This window comes from Squalius cephalus (genome assembly GCF_949319135.1).
Source record: "Squalius cephalus genome assembly, chromosome: 1".
NCBI lineage: Eukaryota > Metazoa > Chordata > Actinopteri > Cypriniformes > Leuciscidae > Squalius > Squalius cephalus.
This window is the reverse complement of record NC_137122.1, coordinates 17020834-17035007: the sequence shown is the minus strand read 5'-3', so window position 1 is coordinate 17035007 and position 14174 is coordinate 17020834. Positions and strand designations below refer to the sequence as shown.

Sequence of the window (14174 nt, the reverse complement as noted above, 5' to 3'; positions counted from 1 at the left end):
GGCGCTATTAGTGACAGGATTTACTTAACTTTTTATGTCAACATGCTCTACACAACTGGGTTATGGCATTTAATTAACATTGTTTATTCCAGTAGACTTAAGTTTATTACATAAGGTTAATTCAATGCCATTTAGTAGAAACAGGTTAACATTCTTAATTTTGTCCAAAACTATTAAGTTCAATTATCCTAAAATTAATATCAAACAAATAATCCAATTATTTAATTGATTCTTTTATTTAGTGAATGCGTTCAACAATTGTACAACTTTTACAAATGTTATCCAATAAGAAAACCATCTTTACTCCGTAAAGTCTCTTAATGTTAGGCATTTGCTACATCAATGCATGCCTAAAGTAGTTGTTTTTATTAGTATTAAAACCACTTTAATTGTTGTAGGCACGTCCTCACCCCAAGCACAGTCTATACCTCACCACAATGGTACCTCCAAAAACACTAACATATCAGAAACTCTTTCAAATATAAACATAAAAGAACATTAAACATGAACAAGTCACCCATTTTTAATCTTGATAAAAAAAAAAACACATAAAATAAAAGTTTTAAAAAAGTTTTAAAAATCCAGTCCTGTGCCTAGCATGATGGGAAGGGGAAATCCTGTTCCTAGTTTTCTATTTTGCTATTTTAGCAACTCATTTATGTAATCTCAACTCAAATGGATTAAGTAATATGGTTGAAAAGAATCGTGTTGGATTAACTCCATTTACTTAAGTAAATTGAGCAAGCATCAAATGTTATTTTTGGCCTACTTAACTGAAACATGTTCTTTCAACATGAACATATTGAGGTAAGCTAAACGGAAGTGTTTCAAGTCAGTTTAACGAAATGCATTGTGTTTGAATGAGAAAGCTAATACAACGGTGTTAAATGAACACCCACCCGAAGTTCTTCTACCCAAAAGAACCCTAGTAAAAGATCAAGGTCCTGTAAGAGCCGCATCCAGTCCCTAGCCTCGCTAGATCAATACCCCCCTTCCCCTGGCAGAGAGACGACAAAGAAAAGCAATGACTTGAAGAGGAGAGGCTCAGGGCTGAGGAGCTCCAGAGGTAGCAGGAAGAGGAGACAGCGGTAGGTGCAGGCAGCTAGGCGGAGGAGAAAAGACAGTGACAGGAGGAGGAGCGCAGCCAGAGAGAGCAAGAGGAAAATTCAGGAGGAGCAGGAAAGATTGCAAAGGAAGAAGCGTATTGAGGAGATTATGAAAAGAACAAGAAACCCAGATGGAGAAAAGAAAGAAGAGGCGCAGATAGAAGTCCCATCCCCCATTTCTGTATCCCAGTCTATCTCACCATCTCCCTTGGAAATTGGAGGTAATACAGTGATTAACAATCCACCAAAGGCAACATCTGAATCTCCAATCATATGCCTTCAGCCACTGGAGGCAAAGAGCAGCGGGGTGGATGATCTCTCTGATGGGGTCCAGTCCATGGATGTCAGGCCTGTATCCAGAGATTCCCCCGTCAGCGAGATCTCACAGAACAGCATGAGTTCTGTGGCTTTGAGCGACATCCTCGTTCTGACCGGGCAGGTCTCGCATCCCAAAATGTCTGCTGCTCCAGCTTTTGGTGACTGCAACAAGAACCTAATCCAGGATTGCAGTAGCGCTGCTATTAACTCATCACTTTTCCAGAGTCTTAGACCGACCTCAGACAAGCTCAACATCTAATATAAAGTGTTAAGGGCCCTACACACCGGGACGAATATCGGCGCGCGTTATTCGCCAGCGTTTTTCAACGCGTTTTTTGTGTTCACACCCAAGCGATTTTCGCTGACGATGAGCCGAGTGAACATGCAAATTCATTCCCTGACATTAGATGGTGCTTAATGTAAAACATAAACCACTCCATAACAGTTCTCTTTTATCAAGATTTTTGTAGTCGCTGTCGCGTTTGTCATATAGTTCTTTATGTTCCGACACCAACGAGACCAGCAGCTCTACAATCATCTTGCCTTGCATATTCCTCGTCTTATTTCTTCCCGGCAGTGTAGACGCTACTTGGTGTAGCCTATATCTTCTTTGCCGCTACGTATGTGTGCTCGGCAAGACCGTTTAGTGTTTGAGCGCCCCCAAGTTGTGTTTTACTGTAACTTCAGAAGCTCCAGACATGTGAACAAAAGTGCCAATCTCATTGGTCGGATAGTTTTTGACGCGGTGCGTCTAACCAAAAAAACGAACCCGAGGCGTTTTTTAAAAAATGAAGCTTTTACGCGTGCAGTTTTTCGCGCCGGTGTGCACACTCACATTGGCGCCCTTTGTTTAGTCACGAGGCGTTAAACGTCGGCCTTTAGGGGTTAACAGTTTAGGACCCAAGGACCAGATGTTTGAAAGACCCGGAGTCAGAATTATAAAAAATTTAAGAAAAGTTTTACTGAAGATAGTTTGCAGTTTCATCAGCAGAAGTCAGCTTCAAGACTCACACAGGACTTTGTAGGCCGCTCCGCTTACAATTACAAAGATCACAGCAGTTATACCATTTCCAAGGTCTAAGCTACGTCATTGCTTACAGGTTGAATAATTCTCATTGGCTAAGAAATAGATAAACATAGTAATTTCCCACACATATACAGATAGACTGAAGCATATCTCCATAGATTATGCATCTGACACTCGGACCCTGAAGTTAGGCACGTCGTGACCTTCCAAGTCACAAATTTGGGTTGCTGGGTGCCAGCATGTCCCGAACAACAATTCAGTCAATCTCCAACAATACCAGTGGTTGCTTAACCTGTAAGCAAGAAGACTAACACACACACACCGACACACATCTTTTCCAAGGTTGGATTTGGCCAGGCTCTAACTATAAACAGGAGTCTCGTCTCAAAACATCAAGATAAGTTCTTTCTCTCAGGATAGGACATTTTAGTCTAAATGGAAAATATAGGCTTTAACTGAGAAATGGTCCCTTAAACTATAGACTTCAATGACCCCTATATATGTTTTAACATGTTGAAGACCTTTCTCAAACACAAAACATGTCCCCATTTCATTTCTGGAAGCTGGGATAAATAGGCAAGCAATGCTACTGCATTCAAATATAAAATTCAGACATTAAAGAATACATGAAAAGAACATTTCAGTAATCACACTGGTAAGCTCTATAACAAAGTAAAATCTCCAGAGAAGTCATTCAACTCATTTGATATTTAGAAGGAAAACTATTGATTAATGCCTTGATTATAATCACTCATTACATATACATTGAAGCAGCAGTGGATTCCAATCCACCCCCTTCAAAAGACACTATTGAAGCACGGGGCTGGACTGAACTGATGTACAGGAGTGGAGCTGAAAAATGAGACCAGCCCTTTGTGCCTCAACATCTGATCACACGTGTGCGGCTTCTCTCCAGTGTGGATCCTCTCATGTCTTTTCAGATTTGCTGACTGACCGAATCTCTTGTCGCAGTGTGAACACTTGTAAGGTTTTTCTCCAGTGTGGATCCTCTCATGTCTTTTCAGATTTGCTGACTGACTGAATCTCTTGTCACAGTGTGAACACTTGTAAGGGTTTTCTCCAGTGTGGATCTTCTCATGTGTTTTCAGATGTGCTGATATATTGAATCTCTTGTCACAGTGTGAACACTTGTAAGGTTTTTCTCCAGTGTGGATCCTCTCATGTATTTTTAGAGATGATGAGTGACTGAATCTCTTGTCACAGTGTGAACACTTGTAAGTTTTTTCTCCAGTGTGGATCCTCTGGTGCAGTTTTAAACATTGTGCTGTAGTAAAAGTCTTCTCACACTCAAAGCACATATGAACTCCTACACCAGTATGAATTCTTTGATGTACTTGTAAACTATACAGCAGTGAAAAACTCTTTCCACATTCAGAACATGAATGTGGCTTCTCCTTCATATGAACTGTCAGGTGTGTCTTCAAGTGTGATGCCCTAAGAAATGTTTTGCTGCATTGATCACATGTGAACGGCTTCTCTCCGGTGTGGATCCTCATGTGAACATTAAGGGATGATGATTGACTGAAACTATTCCCACACTGATTGCATGTGAATGGCTTCTCTCCTGTGTGGATCCTCATGTGAACATTAAGGTGTGCTAATTGACTGAAACTATTCCCACATTGATTGCATGTGAACAGCTTCTCTCCTGTATGAACTCTCATGTGAATCTCAAGACTTTGTTTGCGTGTGAAACTCTTTCTACACTGAGTGCAGGTGAAAGATTTCTTGGCTCTGTTCTTTAAAAAATTATTTTTAGTCTTTGAGCGACTCAAAGGTTTTTCTCCAGGTTTGACATGATGTTCCTCCTCCACTTCACTCAGTTCTTCACTCTCCTCCTTCACTTCACTCAGTTCTTCACTCTCCTCCTTCACTTCACTCAGTTCTTCACTCTCCTCCTTCACTTCCATCAGGTCTGAAATTAAAGAAAAACTTTCATTTTCAAATTTTCTAAATAATCCAAAAAAAATCGAAAAGAGAAATATGGAGTGAATGGAGATGAAAAATGAACTCAGATGTAACAGACAACTGCTATAAAATAATACAATAATTTAAGTCGTTTTATAAATTAATTATATGTCCCTGAAAATAGAGCTACACGATTAATCGTTAAAAGATTGCGATCTCGATTCAACCCCCCACGCCATCTTAACCCTACATTTCTACAATGCTGCCCAATGATATTCAACGAGATAACGCGCTAGGGGTGGAACCAGGGTTCGTACAGATTCTGTAAAAAGAAATTCCAGGACTTCAAGGACTTTTCAAGCACTACTTTTTGGGATTTCAAGGACTTCAATCTGCACTTATCAAACTATATATTTATTTTATTTTTTACTCAAATTACAGATATACGATATCTAATGTTTCACATCATAGAGATCAATCCATTGACCAGCGCTGTCAGGCATGGGAAATCCCCTTAACCAATGAAAGGATATTGAAACTGATTTTTTTTTCCTATGAATATATGATTGACCTGAAGAATAAAAGTTGTATCATATACTTGCAGTAATATCATGCTCATAGCCATGTGAAATAGCACTATATCTAAGCCAAGCTGCAGCGTTAATTTAGTGTGAAACGATTGTATTTTTTCAACAACAATTTTTTTTAATTAGGGATGCACCGATACCACTTTTTGTAGAATGAGTCCAATACCCATACTTTAATTTTTGGTACTCGCCGATACCAAGTACTGATACCGATACCTGAATTGGCTTTATGCACAGCTGCACTACTTCCTGAACTTCAGCCAGCTCTTTTGTTTCCTGTCTGCCATTATTGGACAAACTGATTAATCCAGGTGTGCCTGACCTCAGTAGTCACAACAACAATAATCAGACACACCTGGATTAATCAGTTTGTCCAATAATGGCAGACAGGAAACAAAAGAGCTGGCTTAAGTTCAGGAAGTAATGCAGCTGTGCATAAAGCCAATTGTCACTGCATTTGTAATTTTTAAATGTATTAGTAGATAAACCAAAAGAATATAAATCATATTAGTTGGCTTAATTTGTTCATTAAATATATATTTATTTCAGTTATTTTCATGCTTAATTAAGCCTGCTAATTTATTTCAGTTATTTTCATGCTTAATTAAGCGCAGAGAGAGAGAGAGAGGGGCGTGTTTTAGACAGCGCTCGAATGCAGAATTGATTCATCTTTCGCGTTTCCTTGCCCTTGAACGGACACATAAACACAACATTGTCAAAATACTGGTCTAAATGATCATCTCAACAAGTATTCTCTTGTTTATGTCATTTGTGAACAGCTGAGAAATAAACAGATATTTGTCAGTGTTTTTCGGTCTGTGTAGTCCGTCTTGAAGTGACAGCACACACTTAATATAATATATATACTGTTTTCTGTGTCACTGATATTAACAAAACAACAAAATACAGCTTTAACAAAGATTAAACTATATTTAATTTTAAACAGTGACAAATAGTGTTATTTTACATTTAGGCTTAATTATTATTTTCTGTACCTAAATATACTGTTAGACTTTGTAAACTTTGTTATTTAGTATTCATCTCTGCTTGTAATTATAAAACTCAGTACACATATAGATCAACTTTCGTGCTCTAAGTTTTACGCCAGCCCAACAGGAAGTCGGCTATTATGGGTTGTTTGGAAAACGCTTGCTGTGGAATTTGAAATACTCCTCCTACAGAATTCATCCGATCCCCTTCAAACTCGGTGTGCATGAAGTCAAGACATTGAGGATGCTAAATTGCGGACGGATTTTTGATATCTCGAACGGTTTGGCCGTGGCGAGGAAACAAATTTATGGTGAGAAAAGAGAAACACAAAGTGTTATAACTTCTGCATACATTAACTGATCTTGATGAAACTTCAGCAGTGTGTTTGTGGTAAGAGGCCAATCAGATGGATGCAACTATTGTGAGTCAAAGTTATAGCGCCACCAACTGGCAGCAGGAAGTGTGTCACTTTCAAAATGTTTTTGACAAAAGTGGGGGAGTTAGTTTTATATACAGTTACAAAAATAAATAACTGAAATATGTATATTGGTCTCACCGAGCCGGACAACTTTTCTAATTTACAGTCATTAGCTCCGAGCAACAGGAAGTCAGATATTTTGGTTTGAATGTGGATTTCTTTGCAAAATCAGCCTCTGAATTTTTACCCACTCCTCTTAAGAGGTTTATTTTATTCCCTCCAAACTTTTTCAACATGATGAAAATACATTAAAGATGCTAAATTGTGAACGGATAATAAATATCTCAAACGGTTTTGCTATGGCGAGGGATTAAAGTAATGTCAAAAAAGGAAACACTAAAAGCCTCATATGTTCTAAAAATGTAATTATACACCATTTATTTCTACATAAAATTTTACAAAAATCAGAACTAAACCCATTTTATTTATTTTTTTCAATGTAATAATTGTTTAAGTTTAAAAACAGCCAGAATGTTTTTTTAGTCCAAAAAATAAATAAATCATGTCATTCATAGTGCTATACTGCCCTCTTGAGTTCAAAATCAGGTAGGCCTATTGTATCTATATAAAAATATACTAGGTATGTGACGGTGAGAATATTTTACCATCGGGTTAATCAATGTGTGACACCGCTGGGGGCTTTTGAATCGCTAACTTAAAAACGAAAGTAAAATATGTTCGTCCGCACAGACATTGATAATGGTGCGGAGCAGAGCGAGCGTTTTCAATGAATTCCTATGGAAGCAGGAATGAACTAAAAAACGTTGACTCTGTTCTGCCCGTTCCTCGCCGTGGACGCGCACCGTTATGAATGCCCATGCAGCCGTGAGCATTTTAGTTTAATTTTAAAATTAGCGTCTTTCGGGGGGGCGGATTGCTTGAAATTATTAATATTATTATTATTATTAACACAATGTTGTGTTTTATTGCGAGTGTACACAAATATAAGTTAACACTTTGCAGTTTGAATGACGTCCCGTATGAACAAAATGACAGAGTATGTTTTTATGTGTCCACTGTTCAGTCGCGCCCGTGAGATATATATATATATATATATATATATATATATATATATATATATATATATATATATATATATATATACAGTGTATTTGTTCTTATTTTATTACTGACTGTTCACTTGTTTTAAATAATGTGTGAACTTTATCAGTTAGGCTGGTAGTTTTTAAATGTAGTAGCTAGTAGTTAGCTATCAAAAAACTTCAACTGAGCTTTAAGTAATAAATGAAAAGCAAAGTTATCATAAACTTATCTCAATTAAACACTTATCTTAAACTACAGTATGAGATGGTTAAAAACAAAACTGTTCAATCACAAAGTACCAGCGGCCAGACGAAACAAACGTCTATAAAAGCAACGCTATTCAACGCAACACCATACCCAAAAATGTTGATAGTGTTTCTTGCTAAGAATCTTTAATAGATCTAGCCTGGCGTAATACCTTTGAATGTTGTCAATGTTTAATTGTCATTTTTATTTATTTAAATATTACATTCTTTTTGTTTACTGCATTTATTTAAATTTGACTGAAGCAAGAGTATTATGTCTTATTTTGTTTCTATCTTGTTTGGTAACCTAATGTTCAGGATTTGTAGATATTTAAAATAATAAAGCTTTTCAGAATCGTGAGAGAATTGTAATCTTGATTCCAAGCAAAATAATTGTGATTCTCATTTTAGCCAGAATCATGCAGCTCTACCTGAAATTTTCCATGAATGAGGTACACTGATCTTCCACTTATTATTATTTAAACATTATAGGCAAAAATCTCATGTTTCTGTAGTGAGAACTATTAAATATGTTTGATCGATGACACAATTATCTAACATGATATGAACATTAAAATATATTTTGACAGATATATTTTGACAGATATTTTATTACATATTTTGACATATTTTGACAGATATTTTAGACTGATATTTAATTATGTTAAAAACTACTTAAATGTTTTAATTATTAAGGGCTGTTCAAGAAACACAAGATCAAGTGAATTTCACTGCGAAAAAGAACAAATGTTTGCAGTAAAGCGGAGTAGATTGTAAATTTTTACATTTTGGAATTATTATTATTTGTTATACATGTTAAAAAAAAATATGCACAAAATTCAGGTCAAAATTCATAAATAAAATAAATGTAAAATAAAACAGTTAAAATATTAAAATTTAGTTTGACCTGATGTTGACAATCAATATAAAACCTGCCTTTAAGGCGAGATACTACAGGTAAATAGGGTAAAATTTTTAACTAGCAGATATCACCATGAAACTTTCCCAGTTGATTACCTACATTAAGATGAGAAAAAAATGTATTACAAGTTTTCCGTAATTTAATGTTTAAATATGCAAATTAGGCAATATCTAATTAAATATGCGCTAATTTGTATATATTTTAAAAAACGAAATCTGAGTATTGGATAAAGCCAGATTAAAAATATTTTTTTCATTGTGTTCACATATTAGATGGGGAAAAAATTACAGAGGGATTTATGGATATCTACATTTGTTATCCTGTAAATCAGAATATACTGTCAATAGCCTTAAAAAAAAATGATTTTCGCCATGTTTTTTGGAATAAAATGTTACATAAATCAGGAATAATATATTTACAAATCCCTCTGTAAATGTCTTCATAATATAACTAGGTACAAGACTGGAAAGTTTGGTGTATATAGGTGCTACTGAAGTGTAGATTTCGGACTTGGAGTATGAGAGAAAGGTCATTTTGAGAAAACAGGCTTTAAAGTGTAAGTTGCAGGTTAACCACCACAGCCAATTAATGCAGGGAACTACACTGCGACCAAAATGGTCGCATATGCGACCTTTTGAAATGCCATTGCGACCAAAATTTTTAATGGGTCGCAAATGTATCACTGATTATATGTTTTAGGCAATATGCTATGATTTACTATGAGCATTTATTAAAACAGAAACGTGTATTTTAAGAATACGTTTTATTACGTGCTCTGAGCATTCAACACATCAAGTTGGCTTCAGCCCCGCGACCGTTACTTAGATTAAAACGTACCATTGTATCTGCGCGACTCGCGAGCTCTCTCTCACACACAAATACAGACGCGCGCGCACACAGAGAGAGAAGATAATTGTAAAATGAAAATTGACGGGCTATAGTTTAAATTTTGTTCTTGCTTGTTTTTTTCTGTCAAAATGTCGGAAAGCATATTGTATTTATCCATCCGTGTTTTAAAATTCGTTAAATGACGGACGTTTTACAACACAGCCCTCGTTATATGTCGGATTCGTCAAACTTAGCCTACTTGATATTATTTTTAGAATAAGTGATTCGTTATGCTATTATTGGACTCCTGTCTATTCATTGTCAACTGTTTTCTATAAATATGTTTGTATTGGCTAACATTTATTCAGCTAATGCCTGTCCTGTTTAAAATGTGCAATGTTCAAACGCAAAGACAGCACGTCACAAATAGAAGCCCTTTTCCCTGTGATATTTAGTATCATATTTGGTTATTGGAATAATAAATTAAGTAGCCTATCTTTATTGTACACCTGTTTTTTTTGTTTTGTTTTGTTTTTTTCTTTTTTTTCCTGTTTTCTAGGGGTTTCTTAATTTTAGACCAGCACACATTATATGCAATGCAATGCAATATAATGCATGTGTGTCTTATCTGTGACATATTTTGCACACAGGTAAAGGTGCCCAACATAAGTCATTTCTAAAGTAAAAAAAAAAAAAAAAAAAAAAAGTGTTTTGGAAAATTTCTCTTTATTTGATTATCAGTAAATTTGTTTTCTATACAGAGATATCGATATCGGCCATAACAGCCATATTAATATCGGTTATTATCGGTATCGACCACAATTTTCACATCGGTGCATCACTACTTAAGAGTTCAGGAGTCTGCCCATGTGTGCCAACCATAGCATGTTGAAATCCATTTGGCACTTTATTGTGTACTGTATTTTCTATTGCAGTAAATCTATCAACCAATGTTAAAGAAAACAAAAACAAGGCGGCATGTGGTTTAAAAGATGGCAAGTAAAATAAAAAGCACATCTGTATGCAATACAGTTTCATTATGGTTCATTATTATCCAGAGCGGCTTACTATAAATAATTTGTGCGACCAAATCATGTTTTGCGCCAGTAACTGAAAAAATTAGTAGCGCAAGTGCCACCAGTGGTAAAGGTTAGTGTAGTTCCCTGTAATGTGTAAATTAAAGTGCTCTATATGTATACATTTAATTATTTCTGTCTTAAAATGCGTTAAAATAACATTTATTGGGGTTTCTTCAAAGGTAGCGTGTTTTTTCAGTTACTGGGTGATGACATCACAAGAGGAACTCGCAACCCATACTCTGCTAGATTCTTACTGTATTATGGCTATTTGGAGAACGACTGAGGATGTGGGAAACCATCAAATTCTTTATGGACCACAGCCCTACAATTTTTAACCGGTCAGGTGTGAGAGAGGGGAGCCATGGCACTCAAAGAGATATTATAATGCTTGGTGTGAGGAGAATGAGTGGAGGGTTGGCCAAGTGTCCTGGTGAGTAACATTAGCTACGTTAGAGCTAGTCAAGCCTGGTGCAAACTTAACCCGGATAATATAACGGAACAAGCAAGTCTTTTCAAAATATTGCCGTCATGTAGAATAGCAATGAGGGACAACGACTTTAGACATTATTTACTTACAGTAAGTCAGTCCAAATCAGAGCTGTAACGTTAGAGATGCACACACTGCACAGGCATCAATCGCTAGTCTCATCGACGCCTCAAACGTCTTGTAATACCCTTCCTCAATCCACGCGTTATCAATTTCACACGATTTAATTATTACTAGTGAGTTCCTCTTATGACGTCACGCCCCATCTAGTGGAAGGGAGCTGGAGCGGTTAAAACCACTGTTAAAAGTGCCAACTTTTCATAATATATAAGCATTTTGGTATAAAAAACAATGGTGGGCGGTTCTTATCTTTATGTTTAATAAACACATTGCATTATCTTCGTGAAAAATTTAACCTGCAACTTACACTTTAAAGATTTATCATCAGCCAATGAGATTGCGCATTCAGCCCTTTTACTTTCGCGATTGGTTGCTGATAAAAAGGAAATGACCATATTTGGATCCAACAGCATTGTACAGTGAAGAGAGAGCTTTCCAGCCGTGCCTGTTATTAATTAATTAATTACAGTGCTTTTCAACTATAGAACAAAAAGAGTTAAATAAACCAAGAGTTAAATGAACTTTTATCCAAAGCGACTTACAAATGAGAACAATAGAAGCAGTTAAACTAACAGTAGGACAACAATATGCAAGTGCTATGACCCTTCTCAGTAGTGATCGACCGATATATCGGTCGGCCGATAAATCGGGCCGATATTTTCGGGTTTGATGTGTATCGGCATCGGCCGATACGCGGCTGCTGCGTTCACCGATAGTTTTTTTCCCGGCATTAATTACACACAGGCGTCTGCAGGCAGCTCTGTGTTGCTGGAGACGCTGCAGTTCACGTGCAGCCCATGCACTGCCCCTCCCACACTAGCAGAGTGCTGGAAGCCTCTTCAAGACAACAGTTAGTTTTAAAATTTCAAAGCATCTTTTTAACTGTTTGACTTAGCTGAAATACACTTTGAAAGTGGAAACACGTTGCTCTATATGTGCGTGCAACTATAGCTAAGCAAGTTTGTGGGTCCAAATGGAAAACGCGAATGCCTCATCTATAAAACTGCTTGTCATTGTATTTAGGGAGCTGCAAATAGATAAGTTTGAGGCTATCCATATGCATACGGCAGCTGTTACAAACACTGGTCATAGGATTAAATAATGCCGACGTTGTTCGGTGATTCCGTGATATTTGTGGGAGTTTTATTCAGCGACCACCTGGCTGAGGTTTGGACGTGTGCTCATAAAAGAAGCGACGCAGTTGCGACACGCATACGAATGCAGCGTGCTCGTTTGTCCAGGCACTCCTATGCTGCGGTGAGATGAAAACATCTAAACTTTTCAGAATGCCGCAAGCGCACGCAGGTCATGTGACAAAAAACAACTGACCTTTCCATGACAACATCGAAAGCTCGGCCGAACAGCGGATCATAGCTGGACAGGGCGGGTTTTTATTTCTCATCTCCATAAATATATGTAGTCGTAAAGGGCTAGAAATAAATTAATCCTTATTTCCTCGTCATCATGGAGAGAGCAGTTCATGGTTGCATAGCAACAACAGACGCAAGCGCTTGTAGAAGCGGCGCGACCGTGCTTTCCACACGTTTTAGAAGCGATCCCTAATTCATAATAAACTTAGAATCTATTTGGTTTAAAATCGTTTTTGTTTTGTTTAAAATGGAGATCACGATTACATATATCAGACAACTACACAGAATAGCATGTTCCAGTCAAATTGTTTTATTTATTATGCTTAAATATTTATTTTCAGAATTTGAATTATGCTTAAATATTTATTTTCAGTATTTTCAGCACTGAACTTTTTTTTTTACTTGTTCTACCTCACATGTTTTTAATATTTGTCAAATATTGTTGTTTTTTTTAAGTTCAATAAATGTTCCTTTCTTAGTTGAGACTTGTAACATTTGTTATCATTATATATTATATATGTGTCATTTTTATGATGTAAACTGAGTGAGCAAAAGCAGTATCGGCTCCAAATATCGGCCCAAGAAAATCGGCAGCCCGTATCGGTCATCGGCTAAAGCTGATGAAAAAAAATCGGTATCAGCATCGGCACTAAAAAATCCATATCGGTCGATCCCTAGTTCTTCAGCATCATGAATGAATGAAGAATAAACACCAACCTCTTTGTTCTTCAGGATCTTCAGTGTGTTTCATTCTGCAGGGTTCTGGATCACTCATGTTCTCACTGTCCTCTTTAATAAACTCAGTCTTTACAGATTTCAGCTCTTCCTGATGCATTGTTGCTCGTCTTCACTTGTAGCTGATGGGAATATTCCAGAATATTCTCCAATAAATGTAATTATTGGAGAATTACAGTGAGAGGAGCTTCACTGATAGTAGTTGATCTGCCAAAATTAAACATATCAGTCACTGAGGTTGTTTTTATGGACAAACAGAATAAAATCATGTAAATTCTTCCAAATATAAATAATGGTAAGAAAAACTGTTGAAAGCATATAAATAGAATTCACAGTATCGAACAAACACTGTACACTGAAATAAGTTTTAAGTGTACATTTACAGGAGATCTGAAGACATCAACATAATAAATGAGGTGAAAACAGGAACTATTGTCATGAAATAAAGAGTGTTTTCAGCAGATCTGTTAATATTGATGAGCCTCAGACTATCAACACTCATTCAACGAGCCATTCAGGATCACCAGCAGATCATCTCACTTTATTCTGAGTGTTTGCTGTTAGAAACATTATTTGAGTCAGGATAGATGATAAAAGCCTGTAAAACAGCTATTTGAAGGACAATAGTGTTATTTCTCACAATATAACATGGATAAATCATCAATAATATAGGCCTAACAAAAATAATTAAATAAATAACCTACCTTTACAGGCAAATAACTACCATAATGTCAATCTAAATATAGTTCGACTTTATAATAACTATTAATTGCAATAAAGTAATTAAATCATTAACATGTTACAGATGTGTGTACAGAAACTGACAATGATCATAAAACTCTTAGAAATAAAGAAAATGTAACGTCTCCTATGGCAAACTTAATTAATATTGATCATGGGCGTCAGTTT

At 36.4% G+C, this 14174-nt stretch overlaps 1 protein-coding gene across 1 annotated transcript; it reads right to left on the bottom strand.

The window, feature by feature from the left end:
• Window positions 1-223: 223 nt before the first annotated feature.
• LOC307169226 (uncharacterized protein) lies at window positions 224-13452 on the bottom strand. Its single transcript, XM_079889715.1, has 2 exons — window positions 13248-13452; window positions 224-4357 (listed from the first exon to the last, which is right to left on the bottom strand). The coding sequence occupies exons 1-2, from the start codon at window positions 13363-13365 to the stop codon at window positions 3249-3251; spliced, it is 1227 nt and encodes a 408-aa protein (XP_079745841.1). The 5' UTR covers window positions 13366-13452; the 3' UTR covers window positions 224-3248.
• Window positions 13453-14174: the final 722 nt, after the last annotated feature.